The following is a 10,672-nucleotide window of genomic DNA, read 5'->3' as shown; positions in this document are numbered from 1 at the left end:
TTTACCTCAGCACTGATGTCGACACACAGCTCAGATAAATGTTTCTAATCTACTCAGTGTTTGAAGTGAAAATGTTATTTAGGTCATGTATTCAGAGACTGGGGAGGGGTGTTGGGGGGGGGGGGGGGGGGGGGGTCTGCATGTTGGTTGGTGTGGCGGTGAGATGAACATAAATGATTCAAACGACCTTATCGGACTGTAACTAACTTCAAGGTTCCCACATTAAATTAAAAGACTTTTCAATGGCTTTTAAGGTCTTGGTGAAATTAAACAACTCATAATTTGGCATTGGTCTTGGGGTCAGACATGACATTTGTCAGAATTTGAAATTATAGATCATCAATATCAACAGAAATCCTCAGGATGTTGATCAGGTGTTGATCCTGGGACAGAGAGAGTAAATTTGGGTGTCACTTTAAAAACTTTATTTTCCTCAAATCCACAATCTTTTAAGGATGTTCAAGACCTGTGGGAACTCTGACTTTCTCAACTGGCAACGCCGTTTACTTTGCTGCTTTCGCTGTTTTACCAGCCAACAAGTGCAACAAACCAGCAATTTTAGAATAGAAACAAAAACCTGAAAAAGAATTGTTGTTATCTATCAATGTGGCTGGAAGAGCAGACCAACACACCAGCCAGTCATTCATTTTAGTCCAAGCAGTTGGCTGGTTACTGGTGGTAAAGTACAAAACCTGAACAAGTGGAGCTTAAGGCTGCAGAATAAAGACAGATTACTATGACAAATACTGTAGCTGGAATACAGTGGTGGAAAGTAACTAAGTACATTTACTCAAGTACTGTACTTAAGTACAATTTTGAGGTACTTGTACTTTACTTGAGTATTTCCATTTTATGCTACTTTGTACTTATACTCCACTACATTTTAGAGGGAAATATTGTACTTTTTACTCCATCACATTTATTTCACAGCTATAGTTACTAGTTACTTTTCAGATCAATATTTTATATTTAAAACATTTGATCATCTTAATAAAATAGCATTGTTATAGATTAGACTACCCAAAAGTATAGCTAAATTGTTAAGATTAGCTTCACGTTGACAACTTTAAAATGCTGCTTACATGTACATGTATGTCAATAAATCAGTATTAATATTCCAATAATTTATGAAAAATTCAACTCTCTAAATGGGGACAGTTTGCATAATGAGTATGTTTACTTTGATACTCTAAGTTCATTTTGCTGCCAATACTTATGTACTTTTACTTAAGTAAGATTTTGAATGCAGGACTTTTACTTGTAATGGAGTATCTTTACATTGTTGTATTGCTACTTTTACTGAAGTAAAAGATCTCAGTACTTCTTCCACCACTGCTGGAATATCTGGTGCTAACTTGTTAATTTGTAGTTTTAAGTTTACATTTCCTTTTCTGATGCGGCCTCTAACACTTTCCTTATCCCTGCCATGAACGTATGTTGTGGGATCACATGTACAAACTGCTGGTGTAGCCCTATAGCCACACGTTTCCAATCAGATTCATGACCCAACTATGTTCCTTTATGTTGTGATATCAATGACTTTATGATCTCGCTCAGCCCTAGGTCAGTCTAAATGGTTAAATGTTGCCAGAACATCACACTGAGTTGCTCTGCGGTCACACTGAAAATCATTTCCACGCCGACCAGAGACGCTTCTGTTCCTCTGGATCTCACCCAGGAGCCGGTGGAGCGACCAGCTGCCAGCTGACCGGCTCCCTCTGACACACCGGACCGGCCAACTGGCATCTTAATCATCTACTAGAGGCACAGAGACGCATCGGAGTGGCTGACATTAAGGGTGGCGGTGCACTAAGCAGTTTTTGGGGCAATGTAGATGGGCAACAGTCCCGGCAACTGGCAACAAAGTGAGAAAAAGGGTAAAAAAAAAAATCTATTCTGAATGTCTCCTGGCAACGAGATGCTCATATGGTTAACGCAGCAATGCTGAAGCAACTTCTTGAGCACTTCTACCCATGAGTTGCCCAAAAAGTCATCACTTCCTTATCATAACAGATGCCATTTGATGGACACTCGAGATATTTCCGGCACAGCTGAAAAGCTTTCTCCACCTACACTTAACGACCTACAGCTGAATGCAGTAAGTTCACGCCTATTCTCTGGGAGATGTCGAAAGGCATTCTGGGAAAAGTAGGAAATCACCAACTGAAGTAGAAGTAGACGAGGCAGGTTGAGGGAAAGTGGGTAAATTACAGCATTTCATCACAAAATAACTCCTGGAATGCATTCATCACAGACTGATGACATCCGCCAGTGTAAGAGGATCTGAGGGTGGAAGTTTCCTAAACTTATCATCTTTATGAGTGTGTGTGTGTGTGTGTGTGTCTCTTACCTTGACAACTTCCTGTCCCAGGACTCCGCCCACCACAGCACACACTGGAGCCATCTCAGAGAAGCAGTAGCTGGTGACAAACAACACAGGGAAAGATCAATGCTTCATTCAAACCACACATACATACATACATATATATTTCCCCTGGGTGGAAATAGAATATCTATCTTGAATATTATTTTATTTTCCAGTTTTAACAGGGTAACAACAATTTTAGAATAAGTTTAATTACCAACTGCAATAAATGTACAGGTATTTGTGTTTGTGTCATTGGCGCAGAGACACACTGACAACTCACATGGTGACATAAGTACCAACTGACACACTTGGTACGAGGACAAGACCTCACATACAGCGAGGGGACAGACAAGACATACAACAGACATCAGACTATACATATCACTCTCTATACATTCAGCAATAATTAGCCTTCACAAAGCGCCCTGCAGAGGTCAGAGCTGCTGTTAAACACACTGAAATGAGCAGCTTTACATTTACATTCTACGTTTTGGGCATTTAGCCGACACTCTTATCCAGAGAGACTTAAAATCAGTGGGAAGGTAACCAATTCCGGACTAGGGATGGGACACAATACTCAATATGGGGTTCAAGATTCGATAAAACCATGATACGATGTAATAAATGAAAGAAAAAAAGAGCGTGCATCTCAAACTTGGCCACCGGTATGTTAGGGGTTCAGCGTCTTGTCCAAAGACACTTGACGCGACAAATGGGTGTTTTGTGGGGATCGAACCTGTGACTTTCTGGCGATTTGACAACTCTGCCGTCAGCTTTCAGCGTTCAGCATTTCAAATGAATTTAAAATGAACCTCCGACCCTTTTCTGGAGCTACTTTCCATCTGAGATTTCACCTAGCAGAAGTGTCATGGCGTCATGGTGAAGTCGGTTTGTACCTGACGAAGTCGTCGCTCAGCAGGTCGCCGCTCACCGCCAAGGCCTCCAGCACGTCGTCCCGGATCTGCTTCAGGAGCTGGCCGTCCTCCGCAAAGGATTGTGGGTCGGGGTCACGGCCTTTGTCGGTACGGAACTTCAACAGAACTGTGGGGGGAGAGAGAGACAGAGAGAGAGACAGAGAGAGAGACAGAGAGAGAGAGAGATCACAGTTTTAATCGCTTGAGACTTGAAGAGAACACTTGAGTTGAGAGAGAGCAGGAAAGAGGAAAAATGGAGATGGAGGGAAAGAAATGTCAGTTGAGAAGGTGGAAACAACCTCAAATCAAACTGGAGAAACATTTTGAAACGTTTTTCCAAGGCATTGTTCTCTACATCATCTATTGCCTTTTATAATTTCATCACGCATTCAGGCGACTTCCATTCGGGTGAGTTATCATCTCATGGAAAGACGACATCTGATCTCGACTGTTGCAGCCATCGAAACAGGATAAGATCAGTGTGTGGTTGCACCATCAGCCCCTTCCGTCTGATTGGGTCGACGTTTCCCCACACCAAATAAAGAGACACACACACACACACACACACACACACACACACACACACCTGCACATGTTACAGTCATTATGAAAAACTCTTTCCTGTCTCTAATAGACTGATAGACGGCCACGCTACCGGTTGAGGAAAAACAAAACAAATAAATCAGTTTCACACACTTTATTTGGACCTGAGCAGCAGCAGAGTACATTAACTGATTTCTCTGACTCCATCACACACACACACACACACACACACACACACACACACTTAGCCCCCATATTTCCTGTTTTAGTTCGTCCATTAACCTAAACCACATCAGGAAGTCTAGTCCTCCCACGGCCATTTCCACTAGCCTGGCACATGCGTACACGCACCACACACACGCACCACACACACACACACACACACGAGTAGTGGCGATGAATCATGTTCACACATACTTTCCTCACCTCCACCCCCATTATCAGTGAATCTTTGCCGGTCTTAGAAAGTTAAAGACCGGCACAAATGGCATCATGTTTGGCCCTGTGCCAGGCAGGAAATCTGACAGCATTTCATAACAGAATACAATAATGCGTATATGGAACAATGATAATATCTGTAAACCTACACATATGGTATTCAGGCGCAGTGTATAGTCTAATAGACAGATCAAAGTGGAGGGGAAACGTCTGAGATCGCCTCCTGCGCCTGCAGCTACACATCAAAGACACATACAATAGGAAGGGAAAGTATTTCTGTTGATATTCTTCTACATAATGAGACAAAACCTGTACATGGTGTGTGTGTGTGTGTGAGAGAGAGAGTGTGTGTGTGTGTGTGTGTAGTCCTCCCTCCCCCTGCAACTTCTCCTCCACACCGTTGCTATAAATGCTGTTCGCCTAGTTAAATAAGAGTTACCAAAAAAGAACAAGGAAAAAAAACCGAAACATAATAAAACGCCTCATCAGTTCATCCCCCCCTCCTCTTCCCCCCCCCCTCAGATCACCTGACTGTTCCTAGTGAGACAGGAAGCAGTTGTAACAGAGGAAGAACCACTTCCTCATCGGTCGCCCTAAACAACAACCGCGAGCGCCAATTATAGAAACACACCGCTGGAATAATAAGATGCGAAATAAACAACAACTAGGCGCTGTTTCCACTGTGCAGTGAGGGGGGGGGGGGGGGGTGTCTGACTACAGGACACAGTGGTTAGTAGAAACCCCAAAATAACCAGCTACTTTTGCCATTTACCAGCCCAGATATTTAGGATAAAATGGGGCCTGCAAATATGGCTGGACAATATGGCAGAAATCAATATAACGATAAGCATAATGATTTTTTTCAATATCAATATATATCACAATTTGGCTCACGTATGCAAAATCACATGGTAAATAATCGAATGAATGTTTTTGCCATTGAACTGAATGGTAATGTTAGGTGTGATGTCAAACAAAACTGACATTTTCAAGTAATATTCCTTAAAATGTTTCACATCATCTTTAAATAGAGTCTTTAAATAAAATGTGCTCGTTATCATCGGTTCAGACGGCAGAACTGTGTGTCAGGATATCCGAAATATCACCACATCATCACAATATGATCACACACTGAAAGACGATAAACGACAAAACTGAATTATCGCCCGGCTTTACCTGCAAATAACGGCTGAAGTGGCCAGTCGACAAATTTCAAAAAATGGATCTTTATTTATATGGAAATGCCATGTGTTATTTAACAAGCTGCTAACCTGAATAGAATTTCATCAGTCTGGGTTTCAGTGGAGAGTTTTAGTGTCCCATGATGGTCTCAATGCTGTTTCAGAGGCTTTTCCACCCTGACAAGAATAAAATTCTACAGGAAACACTGAATCCTTGTCATTTTTTTTTTTTTTTTTGTGTGTGTGATGAAAATGGTCTAATTTAAAGATACTGAATATCAGCACAAAACATCGTCTATTGCTACCTTTAATCCAAAAATATCGCTTTCAAAAACATTCCCAAACTATTCAAGACCTGGAAATGATCAAATTCATTTTTAATACTTTTCCAGACTTTCCAGACCTGCATAGGAACCCCTGCAGACTAGAGAAACTAACCAGCCACCAGCAAAAAAAACAAAAAACCTTCCCAACATGTGGACGGTGTTAGTTTCCCCCGTCCTGCAGGTGAAGAGCCTGCAGGGTGTCGACACACTCGGGCCGTCCAGAGCCTCGAGGGTTACAGCTAACAGGCTGCTGACGCTGCCCAGTGTGTGTTATGATGCTTATCAGCAAGTTGGCAACTTACGGTATTAGTTCTTAACATTATAGAGACATATTGCAGTGGAGACAACCACATTTTGTAATCGTTATTATGGCATAAACTCTTAAAAACTCACTTTTTCAGAATTGTTTTGAATTCATTTGATTGTTTTTAATCTAGCTAAGACAGTGGTTCTCAACGTGGGGTCCGGGGACCACCAGGGGTCCTTGAGTGGGGTCCAGGGGGTCCCCAGCAAATTGATGAATTGTTAAACTTCACCATTATTTCATTTACAAGAAGTTAACACAATTAAGAGAATGTAGAAGAATGACTGTTTTGATCACAGTTTCTCTGTTATCTCTCTACCTACAATACAAATATTCTCAGATTTGGGTCCGAGAGACGAAGTCTCATCAAATGGGGGTCCGTGGCCCTAATGTGGACTAACTTAGGGTCCTTGATATGAAAAAGGTTGAGAATCACTGAGCTAAGATGACCGTCTTATGCTTCTGTTGTGTTTGTTTCTCCTAAAACACTTTGTAATCTTGTTTTGAAAAGTGCTCTAGAAATAAAGTCATTGCACTGCACCAACCTCACCAAGTAAAATTCCTAGTTATGTGAAAATGTACCGGGCGAAAATAAATCTGATTATTATCATTATAAAAGTAAACACAGCATGGCGTGCTAGCACAAAAAAACTAAATAAATGTTTCGATTTGATTCGCCACACTTTAAAATATTTCATTATTAGTCATTTCCTGGATTAGGGCTGAACAATTAATTGAAATTTTATCGAAATCGCAATATGGCCTACTGCAATTTTCAAATCGCAGGAGGCACAATATTTGTTAAAGGCGAAATGTGTCAAAATACCATTTTAAATTAAATATTGTGGTGCTGCAGAGATGTCCTGGCCTACACATCATATTCTACAGACTTAAGAAAACATCTTTGTTTGGTACAGATCCCCGCAAAAATCACGCCATAATCATTTTAATACGTTTTTCAATGAAAATGAGAATAATGATGTAAAAATGATCATTCCCTCTAATATCGCAAATCAAATCGCAATTGCAATATCAGTCAAAATAATTGCAATTAGATATTTTTTCAAAATCGTTCAGCCCTATCCTGGATGTTTCCTTCTCTTATCTGGCGGAGTGTTTCTATAGCTGCGGTGCGGTGCGCTGTAGGTGTCGGGCTGTTCTCTGTTCTGGGGTCAGCGCACATGACTGGTCATGGACGGCCTGTGATGGAAACTAACGCGCGGCGCTGTGCTGTGCTGCATGGGAGCGGGTGGAGAGGCAGGTGACAGCAGGAACAACAACAAGTCTTCAGAAAAGGTCAGCAGACTGTAAATAACCTGAGAAACAGGAAGGTACGACTCGGCTTTACTTTGTCTTTTACCTTCGCTCGTCTTTTACCTTGACTTCTGCTTTTCGTGTCGTTAGGAAGAGAGTGATGCTAGAGCAGCAGTGGGACTATTTTTTACACGGCTCCTAAAAATTCGAACTAAACTAATTCCACGACTTTCTCATGACGCTTTCGTGACGTACGGCGCAATTTTCATATCAGTGTTTACGCTCACTTTTTAGCCAAATAGCTGATTTAAATATGCAAAGTCTTGTTTTGACTTACCTTGATTTTCCTTCAAATAAACCTACCTACATTTCTCAGTATCTACCTAACTTTATGAATATGTATTGTTCTCCAGAACTTTCCCAGACCTGGAAAAGATGGCTTTAAAATTCCATGACGATTTGAGGTTTTGCATAACCGTGGGGACAGACAGAGGTTTTAGACACCAGGGAGTGGAGAGAGACAGGAGACGGTTGAGATGCAGCCAAAGCTCATGAGCTGTATTTAAACCTGCGATACTGCAAGTAGGTGGTTTTGTTTCAGCCGCGCTGCAGGGAGCCTACACAGTCTCAGTTTCAACATGTCCGACTCTTTCTGATTGGAATAAGTTACCTGTAAATATCTGTTCTCTGTCATCATTTCGCTTATTTAAAAATGTTTTGTTTTCTCATCTTAAAACAGATTGCCTATGTTTTCAGTAATGCCATCACTGTTCCTTTATTTATAGATTGATCCTTTTCTTTTTTTACTGATTGTGTCTAGTCTAAGGTTGTAACTCTTTTTTTTCTCTTTCTTTTGTTATTTAGTTTGTTGTTTGTTTGGTTGTTTGTTTTGTCATTGTTGTGTTATATATCATTGTGTCTTGTGCCGTTCTGTTTTCCATTTGTTTTGTGAGTATTTGTTTGGAACCCCCTTGAAAACGAGATGATACATTTTAAAACTTGTCACTGGTCAGTTATAATAATGATATTAATGCCATATGTAATCGATTCCTGTAGGGAAATTCTCTTTTCTCTTGCCTTACTCCACATGGAGGTCAGAGGTCAGGCTCAGGCTCAGGCTCAGGCTCAGGCTCAGGCTCAGACTCAGACTCAGACTCAGGCTCAGCTGACAACAAATATCACATTATGAAATAAGAAACATGTCTTAGTCTGGGGTTCAGTGGAGAGTTTTAGTGTCACATGAAGATCTAAATGCTGTTTCCCTGACAGGAATAACAACATACTGGGGGAAACGCCGATGTCTAGTGTGAAAATGGTAAAATTTTAATATCAGTATCAGCCTTCAAAAACTCATATCAGTCGAACAGTAATCAGGACTGAAGAACACTATTTTTCTAAACTTGTTCCTACTTTTTGCGCTATTTTAAAACTTTTCAAGACTTGGAATTTATCAACTTTCTTTTCTGTATTTTCAGACTTGTGTAAAACCTTCCCCAGTAACGATGACCAGCTGAATCTGCAGTACCATGGAGCAGGAAGTAGTCCACCGGGGTTCGCTTCAGTCCGGCTTTGGCCTTCTCGCTCGTCCAGTCGACCTCCAGAGCCTCCTTCAGCGGGCAGAAACTGGCCGTCTGATTGGTTGGGAGATAGAGACGACAAAAAATAATGTTAGTGGAGAATGAATCGAGGGCATACTGCAGTAACTAAGATTATTTTTTGCTTCTTTGCTCATCTGTTGGAACAATTTTAAATGATCTGGTTCATCATTTGGACTCGGGAAAAGAGTGATTTATTTTAATGGATTGTGATCAGGAAAAAAACAGTTAAGCAGTTAAGTGGTAATCTCCCAGATGAGATAAATGAGTAATATAAGTCTAAAAAAAAATTCTGAATTCTGAATATAAAAACTGAAAAATCATATCTTTCATATTTTCTAATGTTTATTTTACTAGGCATGCCAATTAAGAACCGGTTCATATTCATAAGCATGGACTAGAAACTACAGAGAGCAAATACAGAAAAACGTATTGCAAATAATTCTTGATGTTTGCTATTGTGTATTTATTCAGCAGTTAAAACTGATTTTAGAGAGTGTTTTTTTTTTCATTCAGCGTCTGTTTTATCACCAGAGTTCACCACCAACTTTGACTATTCCACCAGCCAAACAGATGGGAATCGTCCAGGACAGTACGGGCGTTTGCAGCAGAGTGACCGGTGGGAAAGATACAGATAAACGCATTGCAACATTTCCTGGATCATTTCCCGCTCCGCCGTCTCCCACCCGCCTACCTTTTTGACCATGGTGGTTTCGTTGGGGTCGACTTTGGCTTTCTTGGCCTCGGGCCCGTCGTTGGAATCGCTGGGCGGTTTCACCAACTTAGGTTTCTCCCTGGAGAGAGAGAGAGGGAGAGAGAGAGGGGGAGGGAGGGAGGGGAGAGAGAGGGAGGGAGAGAGAGAGGGGGGGGGGGGGGGGGGGGAGAGAGAGAGAGAGAGAGGGGGAGAGAGAGGGAGACAGAGAGAGTGAGAGAGAGAGGGAGACAGAGAGAGAGGGAGAGAGAGAGAGAGAGAGAGAGAGAGAAAGAGAGAGTTGTATGAATGTGTCTGTGCTTGTTTGAGAGAATTTGTATGTGAGAGAATGTGTGCGTGTGTGTGTGTGTGTGTGTGTGTGTGTGTGTGTGTGTGTGTGTACGAGCGCATGTGTGGGTGAGAGAGGGAGTGTATATGTATTTGAAAGAGAGAGAGTGTATCTGTTTCAGTGTGTGTGTGTGTGTGAGAGAGAGAGAGAGAGAGCGAGTTGCTGTGACTGAAATGAAAACTAAGTGGAAGCTCTCAAAGAAAAATTCTCTCTTTCTTTCTCAATCTCTCTCCATTCATTACCTTAGTGTCTTTCTCTCTCTCTCTCTCTCTCTCTCTCTCTCTCTCTCTCTCTCTCTCTCTCTCTCTCTCTCTGTCTCTCTCTGTCTCTCTCTCTCCATCTTGTCTTGCTGCCTGGTTAGTAGGTTAGTGAGTCAGTGAATTAGTTAGATTGTTAGTTAGATAATTCATTTTTCATGTGAGTTAGCTTGAGGTCAGTCAGTCAGTCAGTTAATCAGTCAGTCAGTTGATTAGTGAGTTAGTTAGTGAGTCATTTAGTGAACTAGTTACTCAGGCAGTCAGTCAGTCAGTTGGTTAATTAGTGAGTCAGTCATTTAGTGAGTGACTGAGTCGGTTAGTGAGTTAGTTAATTAGAGAGTTAGTTTATCAGTCAGTTATTTTATTGGTGAATTGGTCATTTAGTGAGCGACTGAGTGAGTTAGTCAGTCAGTCAGTCAGTTAATCAGTCAGTTAATCAGTCAGTCAGTCAG

The 10,672-nt window shown here is 41.4% G+C and overlaps 1 protein-coding gene across 1 annotated transcript; it reads right to left on the bottom strand.

Moving 5' to 3' along the window:
* Positions 1–1,674: 1,674 nt before the first annotated feature.
* Positions 1,675–9,717, bottom strand: LOC139640533 (SUMO-activating enzyme subunit 1-like; the record flags this gene model as incomplete). The annotated part of the gene is made up of 5 exons (XM_071514708.1): positions 1,675–1,755; positions 2,351–2,420; positions 3,265–3,409; positions 8,854–8,959; positions 9,618–9,717. Coding segments are annotated over 5 exons (502 nt in total), but the record flags the coding sequence as incomplete, so codon positions are not given.
* Positions 9,718–10,672: the final 955 nt, after the last annotated feature.

This window comes from Centroberyx affinis, unplaced genomic scaffold (assembly GCF_046629955.1).
Source record: "Centroberyx affinis isolate AG114_WGS23_722 - 3 ecotype Tasmania unplaced genomic scaffold, CSIRO-AGI_Caff_v1 ptg009730l_1, whole genome shotgun sequence".
NCBI lineage: Eukaryota > Metazoa > Chordata > Actinopteri > Beryciformes > Berycidae > Centroberyx > Centroberyx affinis.
This window is presented reverse-complemented; position numbering and strand designations above follow the sequence as displayed.